The sequence below is a fragment of the Dendrobium catenatum genome, unplaced genomic scaffold (assembly GCF_001605985.2).
Source record: "Dendrobium catenatum unplaced genomic scaffold, ASM160598v2 fragScaff_scaffold_898, whole genome shotgun sequence".
NCBI lineage: Eukaryota > Viridiplantae > Streptophyta > Magnoliopsida > Asparagales > Orchidaceae > Dendrobium > Dendrobium catenatum.
This window is the reverse complement of record NW_021319360.1, coordinates 950,946-971,370: the sequence shown is the minus strand read 5'-3', so window position 1 is coordinate 971,370 and position 20,425 is coordinate 950,946. Positions and strand designations below refer to the sequence as shown.

General features: G+C 33.6%; 1 protein-coding gene across 1 annotated transcript in view; it reads right to left on the bottom strand.

The window, feature by feature from the left end:
- Positions 1-20,425, bottom strand: part of LOC110110517 (alpha-aminoadipic semialdehyde synthase) — a 64,727-nt gene that overhangs the window by 32,963 nt on the left and 11,339 nt on the right. Inside the window, exons 8-14 of the mRNA XM_020842029.2 lie at positions 12,153-12,269; positions 9,198-9,273; positions 5,726-5,897; positions 4,513-4,609; positions 4,247-4,413; positions 2,095-2,152; positions 1,659-1,799 (exon numbers count right to left, since the gene is read on the bottom strand). Coding sequence (XP_020697688.1) covers positions 1,659-1,799; positions 2,095-2,152; positions 4,247-4,413; positions 4,513-4,609; positions 5,726-5,897; positions 9,198-9,273; positions 12,153-12,269 — 828 coding nt within the window. The remainder of the gene's footprint in view (positions 1-1,658; positions 1,800-2,094; positions 2,153-4,246; positions 4,414-4,512; positions 4,610-5,725; positions 5,898-9,197; positions 9,274-12,152; positions 12,270-20,425) is intronic.

The following is a 20,425-nucleotide window of genomic DNA, read 5'->3' as shown; positions in this document are numbered from 1 at the left end:
GGGACAGCCAACTACACTCAAGTACTAAGTCACCCTAACAATAATAATGAGTGCGAAGTTTAAGGACAGCAAAAACACACTTAAGTAGTGAGCCTAAAGTTTGTAAAACTGCAGGAATTTTCTGGACAGCACACTAAACAAGGGTGTAAGATGAACTTAAGATGTTTTAAGCTCACAAAATGACATACAATGCTTTAGTAGCACCCTAGGGATAAAATAAAAGCTTTTCTAAATGAAAATTGCAAAATGAAAACACAAAAAGGAAAACTACCAGGAATCCTAAGACATGCAAGAGCATATCATGCTCTGATACCAGATGATGTAGGACTACTTAGATGACATGCTTATGGATTCATGTGGGCATTGCACAACTAATAGATTAGAACAATTTCGGAACAAAATTACAAGCAATTTTCAAACGACAATTAAAACAAATGAGTGGATCAATTGCGTAGGCTAAATCACATGCTCCGAGTTTGAACTATCAAGATAATTAAGAAAATAGAAGCAATACAGAATAGTAGTTTTCAAGTTAAATCCCTAATCTAACAACGAGACGTAGGATGCATAGAAGATTACACTCAGTTCCTACAAATGACTAGGCTTGGAAAGAGCAATTGAAGGCGCTTTCATGATTACAATCATCCAATGAGAATTTAGATTTAGAAGAAATAAAATGCAAGTGAAAAGGAGAACCTTTGCTTAAGGAGACGCGGAGATCTTCCACTTGATGTCAGCAATCTCAACCCTTGTTGTAGAGAAAGAAGTTTCTCTAATAAAGGACTAGGGATCTTCTTCCAAATGTTGATATCAAAACCTGAATTTATGTTCAGGTTTTTGCTCCAAAAAGCTGAGAGAATTCTCAGATTATTTGGTGTAATTGAAGAGGCTTGGGAGAAAAGAACTCAAAGCATCCAAAAGCTTAGTCTAATGAGAGAAGATGGAGGCTGGAGAGGAGGGGAGATGGGTAGAGGAGGGAGGCGGGTGTTGGGCGGCAAACAGAGAAGATAAACTAGGGAAGGTTTGATGTATTTCCTAAAGTGACGCGATCACTTAGGCAATAAATCACTCCAGGCAAGGTTTAGTAGGCGGCCAAGAGGGATTTATGGGTGATTTCACATTATTTCCTAAGTAATAGATGAGATAAGGAAATAATTGGAAAAAAAATTTAATGAGGCAAAGGAGGCCGGCAGCATACATGGCAACAGTAAAACTATTCTTAGAATGCATTGATTTGACCTCATTAGCAGGACCATCACCCAATAGCATGTTGAAACCGGAAGTAAAATCCCACATTTCATGTAGAACAACTTAAAAAAAGATTCTTTAACTTGAAAGAATTCAATTCAAATGTAAGATATCCATCCATTAGTTTTTGAAATTCCATCATATATGATAGAATCATGAAAGATTTGATTGTTTCTAATTCTGTTGGTAACTCACTAGAGACTCAAGAAATAAAGAGAAGATGTATATAAAATATTCAACAACAACGAGAACGAATTTACGAGCATTTGTTGGAGGCAAATCAACTTTATAATAAAGTACATACCGCTATTACTTAAAAGCCCCAAAGTTCAGAGTTTTGGAGGACAACTAATATCCAATTACCATTTGTTATGGAAATAAAAAATGATGATTTAGAATATTTGACTCACTTCAAGTTCTGAGTAGGACATGAGATTTATGCTTTGTCCAACTTCACATTTAACCAGGCGAAACGATCCACCAGCAGCTTCAACAATATCCAAAGCTTCATTAATTAACATTTGATCAAATAAATGGCCACTTAGAGATACCTGTTCAACAAGAGATGTGATGTTCAGGTGATTCTCAAAGCTATTCTAAATTTATAATTGCTTCAAATAATACTGTATCAGGTAAGCATGTCGCTACACAAACTAAGATTCATGGAAGAATGAAAATCTCAAGCACGGATGCATGCAAAATCATAGGTTTAGCATACTGGATCTGGCCACCATCAAAACTTGCATGCATATAGATGGGGATCAATCTTCATGAAAACAGACTCTGCTATAGATAGTTGGATGAATGTAAAATATTGACAGGCAAATAATAAGGAAAATAATATACCAGTGTACTGTACTTCCTCTTGCTAGAAGAACCATCATCAGCTTCCGCTATTAAATCACTGCAAGGGTAATAAAAGTAGAGATAGAGATTAGAGTATAAAATCAAAAGACGACGATAAGCAATGCTACAGAAGAAAGATTGCAGTTTCGGTTATAAATTCATCAAAAAATTTGGTTTCAGTAGCTCATTGGTTTTAGGAGCATTAAATATATAATTTTGCCCTTTATTCAATAAATCAAAAACAAATTTTTTGAAGTTTTAAGGAATTCAAAATTTAAGGATAAAACCTAAGTCAGATCTACTTAGCAACAAAGTAGTAGACCCAATTTGATCAAAAGATTCTTGTCAGCAACAATAGGCTGCATCGTTTAAGAAGACTTCGTTGACATAGAATGAAAGTTCATCGAAAGGGACAATTTTAAGTTGGCCTTGGCTAACATCGAATTTCATTCCCTATCATGTATCTTCCGATGCAAGACTCCTAAACTTAGCCATTGGGAAATATTCAGGCTTAGATTGTAACCATAATGTAGTGGTGAAGTTGTAATCAGTTTAACCGCTGGGTTAAGGGGCATATTTTATATATTTAGTAGTGTGAGATTTTTAGTGTGATCATACGAATATACTTAATATGACATTGCTCTTAACGATCTTTAATCAAACTTAATTTTAATCATTGGCAAACTAGTGTGAATGATGGATGGTAGGCTTAAGTGCAAAACGATCAAATATTACTTTTTCTTTTGCATGTGAAAAGATTTAGACAGAAATATCTTTGCTTGTTTATCTAATTTATGTTCATCAGCAGCTTGAATGCCCAAAATATATTTTCCTCAGAGTTTGATTGAGCATTTTTATGACAAGATATCCAGTTATAATATTCTAGTAATTGAAAAAAAATGAAAGTTTATGTTCATCATCAGCATGAACAGTTAAAATATATTTTCCTCAGAGTTTGATTGAGTATTTTTATGATAAGATCTCCAGTAATAATATTATAGCAAATAAAATGAAAAAAAAAATACTATGAAGTTATACTCGACAATAAATTATTCATCAACATCTGGCATAAGCTAGCCTAACATGACTAAACCAAATATATAAAAATCGATCGACACTTCATTAGATTAAAATTGAATTAAAAATAGAGTTGTATCCCATATGCTCAAACACACAAGTAGTTGGCCAACAATCTAATAAAAGGACTACCAAGTTAGGTATCCAAAATATTTAATCCACATTTGAAGTGTTGGCAACTTTCCTCACCTAGGCAATTAGTGGGATGGCAAGCTGGAGATTCCTGTTTTTGGAAATTGTGGCAATCCGTGGCATTAAAGGACGAAAATCCCTCTCAAGATTGAGGATGAGTAAATATTCCAAGTTGTAGAATATCTTTTTTTATTATTATTTCTATAGATGCATATATAGAAACATGATTAAGTACAAGAATATTCTATCCTAGAAGTTTTGTTATATAATTAATATGCAATTAGTTATTTTCATAGATAGATATATCTAGAGTAACATAGAATCATGCTATGTAAATAGGGGTGTTAATTCCTAAATAAAATATACATATAATTCAGATCATTCTATCTCATTTTACTTTTCAATAAATCGACCCAATATATTGGAGTTTCAATGAATGGTTATGGATTAAATTTTGAATTTATATCTGGGATGCTTGAGAAGCCTCATCTCTTTCATCACGCTTCAATGATCAAAACGTTGTCTAGAGGAATCGTGCAATAACAATTTGAGAAAACACTTTGATATATGTTTCTTTTTTTTTTTCTCTGCTTTCCACCATTCCTCACAGTTTTGTTACCTATATGAATCTGAAAATATTTCCAGTATCTAGAATGCAATTCCAAGTTTAATTCACAATTTTGCATTTATTCAAGTTTATTAAAAGAATAATGATATGTTGCACACAAATGTAAACTATTTACTTAATTTTTATGATTCCACCGTTATCTGTCATCATTTTGAAGATATCTTCACACACACCGTCATCTCTCATCTGTCATTATTTTGATTATATAAATATTGAAATCAAAACAAATGACTTATTAAGAATATTCTAATATTTTTTCAAGGATTAATATGAGAAATGCATATCAAGGGAGTGAAAAATGCAAAGGTTCCTTACATTGTAGAAGAGTTTCTCATTCTAGGAATATATTCATACAAGGGGGTAAGTGATCCTCCATGAGCTATGCAAGCTCTTTGCAAGTGCAATGGAAGCTCTGTCATGTTTTTGGCCCAAGCCAAGTTTCTTACGAATTGTGATAGTATATCTCCAAAGTGCTGGGACGACTATATAAAAAAGAGCTTAAAGTTACTACAGTACACAATAGCTGATAACAAAAATTTTTTACCAAAATTTGGTATGACAAAGAAGTTGAAATGACTTACCTCCCTTGAGAACTCAGTTGGTAGAATGTCGACAGCTAGACATATTAAACCATCACCATCCATGTCATCATGGTATGAATCAGCAAAAGGATTATACCTAACAACCACAATCAGAATTTCTAACCATTTTGTAACATCAAAAGAATAAGACAACGGGATATTGGTGAAGCTAGAAAGCATAAAATTGATCAGCCAAATACTCAAGAGGTTTGTCAAACAACACATTATGTGGTAGAAGCTAGAATAACTTGAACCATGTATGTTGCAAAATAGATCAGCCAAAGGGAACATATAAATGGGCCTTAGTAGGCTACTATCACATACATACTACAACAACTATCACATATATACTGAAGAGAGAAATTTTTAAATAAAATAAGCATAGAAAAGCTAGCAGTGGTGATGGCCTAGAATGAGACTTTGGCTTCATTTGGAAAGGCTTTCTTACTTCTTCTTAAAGCAGCTTTCTAGTACAAAATAGAAAGCTGCTTTAAGAAGCAGTAAGAAAACGGTCCCAAACAAAGCCTTCATAAACTATCCAAGAAACACGTTTTCAATAGTATGAACCAGCTTGGGAACAATAAAAAAAATTAAAGGTTAGTTCAGCAAGAACCAGAAATTTAATTCCTTGAGGATATTAATATGTATCTTATCTGATATTATTGAAGAATAAATGCACTCGAGTGAAGTTTCATAACGGCCCATACTTTAATTCTTGGATTTCCTCAAGTGGAAGGCATGATGAGTTACCCATTTCTATAATGAAGAAATGACAGACAACTCACTAACACCTACTTTAGCTAATCCAAAAAGTCTGCGTTTTTTCATTAACAATTCTCTTAAACAGCTTTTGGGAAACATAAATTCACTCCTGTAAAACTATTTAAGATTTACACACAAAAGTTAGTATATTTTTTATGATTTAAAATCCTGCCTTTCTAATTTATGCGCATTCATTCATCCAGCCTAAAGAATGACAAGAGAAGCAAAGCAATATATAACAATTGATATTCACTAACAGGCATCAATTAATGCATAAGATAAAGGATTACGGCAACATCAAGCCTTTGTCCCACTATGCAGGGTCGGCTACATGAATCCTTTTTCTCCATTATTTTATGTTAAGAGTTAAATTCTCATTTAAATCTAATAAAGAAATATCATTTCTAATAGAAAATAAGCACTCTTGTCATAGTAGAATAAGCATATATACCTGAAGAAAGGCTTCTCAATTGTCGTCAACTGGTTGACAAACTCTATGGAACCCCCAATGTCGCAAGTTATATCTGAAACTCCAACGAGAGGACATCCATTCTTTGCTAGCTCTTGCATTTGCTTTGTAGTAAGCAAACGAAGGAATCTATTTTCCCAATACATGCAATTGACTGACAAATAGTAGATATTAGATGAAATGTGTGAGCGCAGATGTTCAGTGACAGGAAATCTAATCCAATTATGATCTGATGGATGCAGAAAACAAAATAACTAGTTAAAGACATTCAGCGAATCCTAATGAAATGTGTGCAATCAAAACTCTCCAGAAAAGAGCCATTGTCAAAGTATGTTAGGGTACTTCCTATCAAATATAATAAACATTACAAGTGCTAACAAGATATTTGCCTAAATGCCCCGTTTGTTTTTCTAAAACCACCAGGGTTATAAGCCTCACCGATGAAAATTGAGGTTGCAAGTTGTTTCATCTTAAATTCTAACACAGTCAACCTTCCCAAAAGATAATTGATCTTGGATGTTCGCCACTCAAGTCAGATCATATCAGCTGGCCTGTTGTTTCTACAGCAAGCAGATATATTTTGAGCAGCTTCAATCATCAACACAAGCTAAGCTTGATTACCATAGACTCACAACCATCCATTTATATCCAATTAATGACTTCCGTGTACAGAAAGTTTCGTAGGACATTTTGTATGAATGATCATCAAAACTGTGGACCAGAAATTCAAAACCCCAGCATACTCTTTATTTAGTTTTCTAAAACCTAAGCAAGCTTATGCCGAGCAGGAGGGAGGCGGAAAAGTAAGAGTCTGCATGCTTGAGCATTCAACCTAGGGGTGCAAACGAGTCGAGTCGAGCTCGAGTCAGGAGGTGTTCGAGTCGAGCTCAACTGTCAAATACCGAGCTCGAGCTCGAACTCGAGTCGAGCTCAACTTTTGAGCTCAGCTCAACTCGTTCAACTTTAAACGAGTTCGAGCCGCTCGCCGAGCCTCCCATATGGTCCGGTTCGCCTTCTGAAATATGAACTTGGTGAGCCGTTCATTTAAAAATGCAGCGGGAAAAGAGAGAGAGAGAGAGAGAGAGAGAGAGAGAGAGAGAGAGAGGAGAATAAAGTGTTTGCGTTTATTATTCAGCAGGTTATTTAAATGAACAAGTCACTTCAGCTGAGAGATTGGACGGCTGAAGTTTGTCAGATTAGACTACTTTAATTTTGAAAATTGAAATCTATGCGCGGCATTTGAGAATGAAATACACAGCGGGAAGTTGGATTTATATAAAAAAATCATTATTAATAATTTTAAAATATTTAAACTTAATAATTTCGAGCTGGCTCGCGAGCCGAGTCTCATCAAGCTCGAACTCGAGCTCGAACTTGACTCGTGAGCTCGATAAGCTCGGCTCGCGAGTCTATAAACAAGTCACGAGCCGGCTCGGCTCACTTTCACCCCTAATTCAACCTCATTGCATCTGTGGATTTTTCTTTCTGAAAGTCACAAAAATAATGAAACATAACTGGCAAAGATAAAAAAACTCAACTGGGAGTAAAATAATAAAACTGAAGAACAGCGAATATTAAATGGTATATTCCAAAGCTTACTAGACAGGAAAATCTGAGTTTAGATTTTCCTTTAGCAGATTTAAGTAGTTTTTTCTAATTTTTTAATCTTTATGTTGGTATATTCATGCATATGATGATTCCTAAGAGGAGAGAATATGTTCTCTAACGATTAAAGATTTCGCCACTCGTTTGGTTCAGCTGTTGGTTCTCTGTTTCAGCATTTGTTCTATTGTTTTGGCCTTCCATTGGGCAGGATTCACGAGTTTGCTGTTGGTTCACTGTGATGATTTGGGCTTTGTGTTTGTTTAGCTATTGGTTCTCATTTGGGCCTTAATTTGTTTCTTTAAGATGGATGTTAGGCTTTCAATTTGGCTGCTACTTGTTGTAGTTTATATGCTGGGATTTCAGTTGACTGGTCCAATAGGCTGCAGTGATGTCATATTTCTAAAAGCATTACTGTTGATCCTATTAGCCTAGGTGACTCATTTGTGGCTTACTAAGGATTTGATAATAACAAGTTTTAAGTGGAATCATCTAATGTTTTGCTAATAGTTTCTAGAGTTCTGATTTGTAATTAGACTAGCTTCAGCTTTAAGTAATTGAAGATGAGCTCAAGTGGATAATTTATGACGACTTTAATACAAAGATTGATAAAAAATTACTTAGACTAACGTGTGAGCATAGGCGTATTTAAATGTAAATTGATTGAGTTAGACTCTCCTAAGATTTTAAAGATAATAAACCAAGCGAAGTTAGTTTAATTTTTGTCTAAAATAACTTTAAAATATATTTAGTTGTTAAAAATATATTCTATAATTTTCTATAATTTAAGAATTTATTTGGCTTAAGTTTGCAATTATTTGATTTATTTCCTATTAATTGATTATTAAATTGCTTTATTATTTTATAAGAGAATTTTGATTTTTTCCTTCTTAATGCATATTTTTAACTAATACCCCTTATATTAAAAACTAAATACCCCTCAAATTCTTTTGGGACAAAAATACCCCTAATGAGGGACAAACCTTTATATTCGCAAATATCTACCAAATTGATGTAGAGAGGAACTAATTTAAATTGGACCCTATGGTTCAAACCAAATTAATGTAGAGAAGAACTAATTCAAATTTGAGCCTAAGATTTGAACCTGATTCAAACCCTTGATCCCAAGGTTGAGTTAACTCGCCAGTGTAAGCATAACCTTGAAGATAAGAATTACGGCATCCTTGTAATACTCATTGTTGAGGCCACAATGTTGTAGCACACAGTTGCATGCCGGTATTTCAAAAATGGGAATGAAGCTTCCCAGAAATGAGGATTTCTATGTCAAGAAGCTGAAATGGATCAAGCTGGGTGCAGTCAAGGTCAAGGTGGTTGCTGCAAAAACATTTGGGCATGGGAGTATTGAGAATATAGACCAACGCTTAAGGCTAGATCCACACCAAAGATTGAAACCAAGTGAGAGTGTTGACCTCCGTATGCGTCCCCATTCAATTAGATCGAACACGACAATAACGATGGCCATCTAATGCGTGCAATTCGTGTTCAAAATGCCTCGACTGCAATCAAATTCACTCAAACGTCGCCCGTTCACCAAAATGGATAGCATCAACGCGTCTAAGGCATTAAAATCTCCAAATAAGTTAATGAAATTCCCTTACCAATTTCTAGCCAATCTGATTTTGGGTTTTTTGTGTTAAACTTAAGGTTGGACAAGTTGTTAAAAAAAGGCGAGATTGAGGCATTTAAAATCTTAGTTTCTTGTTTAATAAAATCCGATTGTCTTCTAAAACTTAATGAGTTAGTTAGACTGAGTATTCTTCTATAAAACAAAGCCTGATTGAGAAATCTAATTTTAATATGGTAAAAATAGCAAATAGTGTAGACAACTTACCTATGACAGATGCATATGGAGCGATTCTTTCATGGAAGACTGGATTGTAATGATCTGGATGTGCGTAATAATCAACCTACATAATATGAGAGGAAAAGCCAGCAAATGTGAATACGGCATACAGAATAAGAATACAGACACTCTTCACACTGTAATATGCATATCTGAATAGACGATGTTACTCATTTATGCCTGTATGTAGAAACACTAACATTAATGAAAATGAGCAAGTAAAAGAGAACATGATAGAATTGGCGTGCAAAACAAAACAATGAAGATTAGAAAAATAAAAAATGGCAACTAGTTCACTGCAGGAAAAGGAAAATGATTAAGTTGTAACACTTCTAATTCACAAATCTGATTGCTTTATTGCTTTCATAGTGCTTTTTCTCTCTTTTAATTAAGAGAAAAGTCCACTTTACCCCATGGGGTTTGAATCATTTTTATTTCAACCCATAAGGCAATGGAAAAATATTGGAACAATATACCAATTTATTCAAAGTACAATAAGGTAAACCATAAGGAGGTGAACTGAAACCTTTTTGGTTGTTTGTACTTGGGAAATGTGGTTTTATTACTTGGACTATGATATTCAAACTTAATTTCACCCTTTTTTTTTCTCCTTTGCTAAGGATTCCTTTTACCTGCAGCTACAATCACAAGGTTCACTTTGCAGATTGTGATGTACATGGTATAGAGTTCAAACCATTCAAGGTGCAAGTTTTCCGCAACGAAATACTACTTCACGTGAATGATTGAAACTACTAAAGATTATTTAGAGGAATAGTAGTATAACTAATACAATATAAACTTGGTTTACTATATTTGAGAGTTCAATACTTTATTGACAATGCCGCATTTCATTTTACAACGAAAAGAGCACCAAAGTTAAAAGTACGGCATTCTAACACAGCGATTTCTTCACAAAAAAAGTGTGCTCCTGTATATATATTTTTATTTTTTAACCATGCATTTTACCAAATTAGAGTTCAATTCCTTGTTCATCATTTTAGGTTTTCTTCCCTACTATCTTTGGTTCAAATAAGGTCCCCTGCTGTCCAATTTTAGGTCCCTTGTTATTGAAAAAATTCGGCAACCTCCTTGCGTCTCGACCGTTTAGGGGAAATTTCAAGAGTCATAGCCTATCCGCCACCACAAAAAAGATGTGCACGGTCGTGTCGGGTTACACCGTAGCCGTATTCTTCAATCCTACCATGCAAGGCGTGCATAGGTCTTCAGAGGTACCTGTTTGAAAACACAGTTTTTCCCCACAGGCACTGAAGCACACACGGATACTTAAAGTTTTACCCTGCCAAGCTAAAAAAAACATGCACAAGGCTTACCTATCTCATTGTAAGCACCGTGACGAGTTTCCTCCCACTGCGCTAAGAAAAGCACACATAGATGGTTGCTCGCCAGCTGTAAGCACTGAGAATAGGATTTTGGAGCTTTTGAGTTTAAGGGATTATTATACCTTTGTAAGCAAAGCTGAAAGCTGTGACATCAGTATTGAAGTTGATGGCACAGGCTCTGAGGTGCGGATGATCTGGAGGTAGGGAAGATTAAACGAGAGTTTCAAGCAGGGAGGAGATCAGGCTGATTGAGGGTCTCGGGTCAATGGGTGTGAAATCAGATAAGTAGGAACAGGTGGGCGTGGAGTTTACGGCTGCAGAGTAGCGATTGTTTGAGCGTGGGGAAGAAGTTTAGCACACTGGAAATGCTGGATTGATAGCTGAAGGGTGATGGGAGGATCAGATGGGGCTCAAACACATACTTGGGTTCGGAGGTGTGTGAGGATCAAAAGACTGAACCAGGGGCGGATGATTTCAGAAGAAACAGAGGAAGTGGAGGTTTCAAAAGATTAGTTCAATTTCATTGTGTTCGTACAGGACAATTGAAAATCGTCTCTATCGATCATCATCATAGAGTATATTCAGTTCAAATATCAATGATTTGTACAATACGATCAGCATCGTGCTATACTAAATGACTGAATCATTATAAGTTTATGTCATCAAATTTAATATTATCAATTGTATTTAACAGAAATAACACAAATAGTTTGTAATAATGACAAGTAGTTAAATATCAATGATGCGCTTAGAAGAAGCAATAATATTATCATAAATTAGGAACATGAATACTCACCTTAAATTTAGATTGTTTGATACTTCACTCCGATGTAGATAATTGGACACCTATATAAAATATCCTATTAACAAAATACTCTCTCTCTCTCTCTAAATTTGACCCAAATCAAAACATCTAAAAAATACTTAAAATCACTTTTATGTTCAAATTTTGCTCATGAGATCCCAAACTATTGTGTCATTGCACGTCAAATTTGATTGAATGTGGAATGAGGCACGTCAATACTTGAAAACAAAATATGGGACTCGCCAAGAACCAATCATTTGCATGCAAATGGTGGAGTTGACAGAGGCTGCATTCCAAAAAGCCTCTCCAAATTGTGAAGAATAATTTGTTCAGGCATCCCTACCTTGTTAAGATTGTCTTGCAGGCCAGGAACTAGATATTTATACTTGCAGCTCATTGCACAAATTTATAGAATGTCAACGCTTCTCACCTTACTTCTGATGCAACTTGACAATAATACCTTAGAGGTTCCCGTGGATCAAAGAACTAGATAGCTTTCAATAAGATTCTCAATTCCAGATTTCCACGCCAACAAACCAAGATCATAAAAAATGAGAATGAAAAGCAACTCAGATTCCTTATATTCATTAGTTGAAGGATTGGTATTTTTTGACCGCAATTTTTCCAATAGAACAAATAAAGCTATTGCATGATATAAATCTCCCACTACCTTGCTTAATATAGGGCATGGATGCAATATGAAGCTAATGTTTAAGAAATACATGTATTGTGCAGCTTTAAATGAGAATCAATGAGATTGTAGAGTAAACTTCAATAAAAGCAAGTGCATTTGCATACCTTATCAAAAGTTCCAGTCGGATCTTTGGGTTCAACAAAATCCTGAGAAGTTACGACACAGCCGTATACTTTAAAAACTCTTTTTCTTAATGGAGAATGATGAGCTAGATCCTCAACCTACAAAACATAAATTTGCTAGTTACTGTTTACAGTGAAAATATGATGCATGTTTATGTATGCCAACCTGAGTAAAAAAAGTTGGTAAAATGTAAGGAGAAAACTGAAAGGGGAACCAAGACCAAGCAGAACTGTAAGATGCTACAAGTAGTCTGAAAATTGACTTCCCATGATAACATAGGTACCACACTCCAAGAAAAATGGGGTTCACATTGTGTTATATTATGTAGACACCATGTTATATTCAAACCATACATGGCTGAAAACCAATAATTGTGCCTGTATATCCATATTTGCCCATGAGTCACTTGCAGGCAGCCAAAAAGGTTCGCACCCAAAGGGAGTGGCCAGGAGGGACAATCGCCTAAAGCAAGCCTCGCTCGGAGGGGCAATCACCTGAACTAAGCTATGGAAAAGGAGGCTTCGTCTTAGTGGAGCTTGCAGCATATGAACATGACCTTGGAGGATCATATCAGGGATGTGCCCATTCCCGACGATTTTTAGCTAGACAATTCACTTTAATAAGCCTTCAACCTAAGAAACTTTCACTACATTTGAACTCGGCTTTCTTAGCAGTTTTCCCCAACTAAAGTCATCCTCCTTCCATGAATGTCCCGGATCAAGTTACATGAAGCACGCACACCGTAGGAGCTCATGATTATGGCTCTGTTAACTATGCTCATCCCCAACTCACAGTCACAACCATCTAGGAGACCCATCACTCACCCCGAGGGACTTACCTTCACAAACTCGCTAGAGGCACTCTCTTTTGAGGACTCACCAAAGGAACTTGTTCTTGATCTCTCTCCCAAGGTATATTCCCTCGATGACTCTCCCAAGATACTCTTTCTTGAGAATTCGCCCAAGGTACCCCCCAAGGAACATCCCAAGCCATGATAAAGGCAAAGAGCCACACGTACACCTTTCGTTCCAGTCTACATGACTATATCAGTCTATACTTGCCATATAATATATTGTTTATCTATTTTTTTAGGTGCAGTCTTTTTAACCTTATAAATAAAAAAGTCAATAGACATACTTTAGACTCCAAGGAGATTGTAGAAGAAAAATTTCCTGCCAAGTTCAAGATTCCTCACTTGCCACGCGTAAAGGAGTGATAGATACAGTGGATCACGTTGCTTACTTTGAATCCGCTGTCTCTTTACTTGATGTTAAAGATGTTTTAAAGTATAGACTATATTCTTTACTACTTTAAAAAATCACCTCCTAGATAATTCTCTCACCTGCCACTTGAGTTAATCACCTCATTTGCTGATTTCAAGAAGATTTGCATCACTTAATTTGCCATCGTGTAAAAGCCACCGAAACTCTCAAGCATTGTTATAAATGAGACAAGAGCCTAATGAAGCTTTCAGAAGCTTCATCACAAGATTTTAGAAGAAAATGTTGGATGCTAAAGATATGGAGTTGGTTGTAGCCTAAGTCGTCCACACTCATGGTCTTTGCAATAGACTCTTTTGATATGCACTCAATTGAAAGCAAGCAAGGACTTTGGTCAAGTTGCTTGAGCTCATCAATAGTTACGCTGATGCCGATAAGTACAACTACATATCCTATACATGACATGGAAGAGTGTTGCCATCTCCGAAACTTAGTCGAGGAGATGATTAAGGTAAAAACTAAAAGAATTTATCCTTGATGATCCTGGAAGAAGGCAAGGAAAGACGCCAATTGAAGAATTAAGAAATGAACTATCAGATGATTCGCTTTGTTGGAGTGGTTCCAGCTATTCTTAGTTGAGCAGTAGCAGAAGCTTTGCACCAAGCTAACCTTAAATAACTTGGGTCAGGAGAGGTTAACTTGTCCAGTACATCAAGAGTCCAAAATATTGAAGTGACACCTTTTATTTCATTGAGATCGACAAACCAGCAAATGAAAACCCCCATAATGACGTCATTGTTGTCACAACCTTGATTGTGAACTATTTCATTGAGAATCACTAATTGGTAGAATTTTAATTGACATTAGAAGTTTAGTCAATATTATTTCCAATAGTACTTTTGAGAAGATGAAGTTTGAGCTTCTCACCAAACCCCAAACCATAGGTCCTCTTTTTGGCTCTCAGGAGAAAGATGAGAAAGCTGAGGCATGATTGCACTACCAATTCCTTGGGGAGAAAGAGAGACAATTTATAGTCATGGTTGATAGCATCATAGTTGGCTTACCAGCTACGTTTATTATGAACTTTACTAGCCTCTTCTAGATAATTTTTTAGGAGTCAATTCCAACTACTGTATCACTATAAAATTCCCAATAGGCAAGAAAATGGTTACTGTGATATACAATTTGCTACAATTAAGAGCATGCTACTTGATTGATGTGGAAAGTATGCAAGAAGAAATCATCTAACTTGAAGCTTAGAGAGGATATGGACTTGAAACTTTTAAAGTTGTAGCGGAAGAATCAATTTCTGAAGAGAATCAAAATCACAACTTTTGAATCAACATTATATTTGACAAGGAAAAAAGGGCTAAGTTCATTACAACTCCAAGAGAGAATGTTGCAGATTTCAATGGTCAATAGATGAAATGCTCATGGTCAACATTAATGTCACCTACACAAACTTAATTTTGGACAAAAACATGAGGCCGATTAAGAAAAAAAATTAGGAGAATCAGCACAACGCTGGCTAAACCAATTAATTATGAATAGCCAAAAACTTTTGGAGGCTAGATTTATTAAAGAAGTATAATACCCATTTTGTCTACCATTAAATCAAAATGTATCCTGTAGGTTGTGAAGTTACTGTACAAAAAGTTGCTTTTTGAAGTTGCTATACATAAAAAAGTATATATATATTTTTGTTGTATAACTGCAAAACTACTTTGCTACAACTATATAAAAATAATTTACATTACTACCCTCGGTATACATAAATTTAAACTATATAAACTCAAACATTTTTTTTGTTATTGTATAGAAATACATAATTGCATATGAGCTGAACGGATATCCAGAGAATTGGCAACGGAAAGGAAGGTCTGGAAATCAAAACTTTCGGATATCATAATTGCATATGAGAAGAATGGAATTATGGAACACATATATGACAGTAAATTCAATATATAGCCTATACTGAGATGAACAGTGTAATGCATAATTTTAATACAGAGAAATGATATTCTCCTTTATTGCATTTTCCTTTTCTCTATTTTACTTTTTCTGTTAGGATACACAGTGCTTAGCAAGCGCTGTCTTCAGGTTATATTCCCCTTTTGGAACATTAATGTTTAACTGTGCAGGATCTTCCTAATTAAACACATATGTATGTTGATTGTTGATAGAGAAATAATCATAAGATGATTGATGCATTTTGTTATCCATATTGAATTTGTTTAGTCAGTTGGTTCTGTTGTTTGACATAAATCAAAACATTTAGTATTGACATAACAAAAGAATTTGTAGTTCTATCTTTATAGTCAAGATCCCGAGAAAGCATATTTTTTGTCTGGTATACAAGTAAAACATAATGCTTCCTCGTTAATTAAACTAACAAATTAGTGATTCTTTGTCAGAAAATTCAAAAAAATTCATCAGTTTCTTCCACCATCTTCAGCACGGATTGTACTTTGTTGTAGAGATAATGAATGGTTTGCTAAATGTAGTGTGTACCTAAATATAAATGTTATAAGAGATGGATGAAAATAATTTGTGGTGGATAATAATCTAAAAATTGGAAATTACTGTGTTTTTGAGCTAATAAATAACAAAGAACTGAAGTGAGAAAGCATATTTTTTGTCTGGTGTACAAGTAAAACATAATGCTTCACCGTTAATTAAACTAACAAATTAGTGATTCTTTGTCAGAAAATTCCAAAATTTTCATCAGTTTCTTCCACCATCTTCAGCACGGATTGTACTTTGTTGTAAAGAGAATGAATGGTTTGCTAAATGCAATGTGTACCTAAATATAAATGTTATAAGAGATGGATGAAAATAATTTGTGGTGCATAATAATCTAAAAATTGTAAATGACTGTGTTTTTGAGCTAATAAATAACAAAGAACTGAAGTTCAAAGTTCAGATTCTCAGTGGAAAATTATCATCTACTAAAAATACTTGTTTTATAATTGGAAGTAACATTGACACTCTAATTTTCTTCCATCATTCATAACAAAGTTGATCCATATCGCAAACATACAAATAGTATAATTGTATATATTTCATCTTTTTTTAACCATCAAAGTCAATATGAATAAGAGAAAAACTGAAAAATTGATACTAAGAAGTTTGTGTAGATCAAATGATATCACTATAATCTTGTAAAATATATAAATAATGTTGCTAGAGAAGTTTGTGTAGAAAAATGATTTCTAATTCATTTCATTAATCAATGCAGATGTGATTTGCTCCCGTAGTTGTATTATTTCCTTAGCACCTTCCCCATATTGCGCCTCATGATTTTTCACATCTCTTTCGTGATCTAATAATGATTGGCCAATTCGATACTCATACGCTTTCAGATGTATATATGATTGATCCCTATCGCAAACATTGAATTCTAAAATAATGCGAGAGAGATGATGTCGTATGTAGTTATGTAATGTCATTGTTGTCACTACTATTTTCACTTGCTTCTTGAATAGATATGTAGGCATATCACACAATATAACCCACTTCTTTTTTCAAATACCAAATGACCTCTTAATCACACCTCACAGTGAAGAGTGACGCTTGTTAAATGTTTTTTTTCTCCCAAGTATGGATTGACTCCCTCTTTGAAAATCAGGAATATGATACTTTGTATCAGAAAATGACTTCAAAAACCCTTGTTGCATTGGGTACCCAGCATCCACAAGATAATATTTATATGTGTGTAATTATACATTATTTAATTAAAGAAAAAGTGGTTGATTAGAATAGAAAAATACATATTTGATGGTGGCATAGGAAATTGATATTGTTGATTATGTATAACAAATTTAAAAATATAATTATCATGTGCATTTTCCTCATATCCTAACATTACAAAAGTAAAACAAATGTTGAAGTCATAAATAGTCATAATATTTAGCGTCGTTGAATCACATCGTCCTATATAAACCACATTTTCAATAGTTGAAACACGAGCATTCACATGTGTTTCATCGATAGCTCCTATACAATCCTAATTAAGAATAGAAGATTATATATTTCATAAATATTTACAAATCATATAAGATCATAATAATAACATTTACCTTGAAATATGACATATATCGATCATCATACAAAATCTTTCTTGAGATATTTTCAAAACTAGAATCTATAAGCTAGATAACGCAACTTGATAATTTCATTAAAGCTTCCAATCAAATAGAGAAATATTTATTAATAGTCTTAATTGATTCATTGATTCATTATGATACAAAATTACTCACATGTCGACCTTATTGATTCATTATGTGATAAAATATATAAGGTGATCACAAGTACTTCTCTAGTTGTTATCCTTGTTGATCTATATAGACCATGAACACTTTCCAAGTCATACGTAAGATCAAAAAAATTATTTGAGACATACAAAATATATTATGAAACCTCATTGAATGGCCTTGTAGTACTCTCAAATCCATCTGTTTCCTCTATACGACGAGGTCATGCACGGAGTCATGTAAATATATGTTTCATAATACTCATTTATAAGACACATAGTTATAATTATAACTTTTTTATGTTTTGCAATATCGGATGACTCACTTATATTCTTATTGCATTCCATTCCTGCATACATATAACGGTAAGAATTATTTTGTTGATTGTATCTGAACTTATAACTTGTTATTGTCTGCAACTTACTTAGTTGTGTAGTCAAAACCAGTCATTATTCAATATATTTGAATTGTTTAAATTAAGTTTTATTTAGCTATCACAAATTACAAGTTCATATACAAACAACAAAATAATTCTTACCGTTATCTATATGCATAAATGAAATATAATGAAAATACAAGTGAGTCACCCGATATTGCAAAACTCAAAAAAATTATAGTTGCAACTATATGTCTTATAAATAAGAATTATGAAATATACATTTACAAAACTCCGTGCATGATCTCATCGTATAGAGGAGACAGATGGATTGGAGAGTTATTACAAGGCCATTCAATGAGGTTTCATAATATATTTCGTATGTCTTAAACAATTTTTTTAGATATTAAATATGACTTAAAAAGTATTCATGGTCTACATGAATCATCAAGGATAACAGATAGAGAAGTACTTGTGATCACCTTATATATTTTATAACATAATGAATCAATAAGGTCGACATGTAAGCAATTTTAACACTAAACTGAGACTATTAGTAAGTATTTTTTTATTTGACTGAAAGCTTTAGTGAAATTATCAAGTTACATTATCAAGCCTATAGATTCTAGTTTTGAAAATATTCCAAGAAAAATTTTGTATGATGATCAATATATGTCATATTTTAAGGTAAATTTTATTATTATTATCTTATATGATTTGTAAATATTTATGAAATATCTAATCATATATTCTGAATTAGGATTGCATATGAACCATTGATGGAACGCATGTGGATGCTCTTGTGTTTCAACTATTAAAAATATGGCTTATATAGAATGATGTGGTTCAACGATGCAAAATGTTATGGCAGTTTGTGACTTTAACATGTGTTTTACTTTTGTAATGTCAGGATAGGAGGATAATACACATAACATTCATATTTTTAAATTTGTTATACATAATCAATAATATCAATTTCCTATGTCACTATCAAGTATGTATTTTCTATTATAATCAATCACCTTACTTATTCTTTAACTAAATAATTTGCAATTACAGAGATAAATATTATCTTGTGGATATTGGGTGCCCAATACAACGAGAATTTTTGAAGACATTTTTTGATACAAAGTATCATATTCTTAATTTTTCAAAGAGTGAGTCAATTCATACTTGGGAGAAAAGAAATATTTAACAAGCGTCACTCTTCACTAGAAGGTGTGATTGAGAGGTCATTTGGTCTTTGGAAAAAAAAAGTGTGTTATCTTGCGTGATATGCCTACATATCCATTCAAGAAGCAAGTGAGAATAGTGGTGATAACAATAGCATTACATAACTACATACGGTGCCATCCCTCACATAATAATCCAGAATTCAATGTGTGCGATAAGGATCGATCATATATACCTCCAGAAGCATATGAGTATCAAATTGGTCAATCATTATTATATCATAAAGGAGATGTGACAAATAATAAGGCACAAGAAGGGGAAGGTGCTGGGAAATAATACAACTACAGGAGCAAATCAAATCTATATTGATTAATGAAATGAATTAACAACTATCTTTCAACACAAACTTCTCTAACAACATTGCTCATATATTTTACAAGATTATAGTGATATCATTTGATCTACATAAACTTCTTAGTATCAATTTTTCAGCTTTTCTCTTTATACATATTGACTTTGATAGTTAAAAAAAGATGAACTATATATCATTATAATATTTATATGTTTGTGATAGGGATTTGCTTTATTATAAATTATGGAAGAAAATGGGATTATCAATGTTACTTCCAACTATAAAATAAGTACTTTTAGTAGCTAGTAATTCTCCCTTGAGAATATGAACTTTGAACTTCAATTCTTTGTTATTCATTAGCTCAAAAACACAGTCATCTCCAATCTTTAGATTATTATCCACCACAAATTGTTTTCATCCCTCTCTTATAACCTTTATGTTTGGGTACACACTGCATTTAGCAAAACATTCATTCTCTTTACAACAGAGTACAATCCGTGTTGAAGATAGTGGAAGAAAATGACGAAATTTGTATGAAATTTTCTAACAAAGAATCAGCATTTTATTAGTTTAATTAATGAGAAAGTATTATGTTTTACTTGTGCACCAAACAAAAAATATGCTTCTCAGGATCTTGACTATACATATGGAACTACAAAACATTTTGTTATATCAATATTAAATGTTTTAATTTATGTCAAACAACATAACCAACTGACTAAATAAATTCAACATGGATAATAAGCAATCGCCTTATGGTTCTTTCTCTATCAACACTCAACATACATATATGTGTTTAATTAGGAAGATCCTGCATAGTTAAACATTAATGTTCAAGAAGGGGAATATAACCTGAAGATAGTGCTTGCTAAGCAATGTG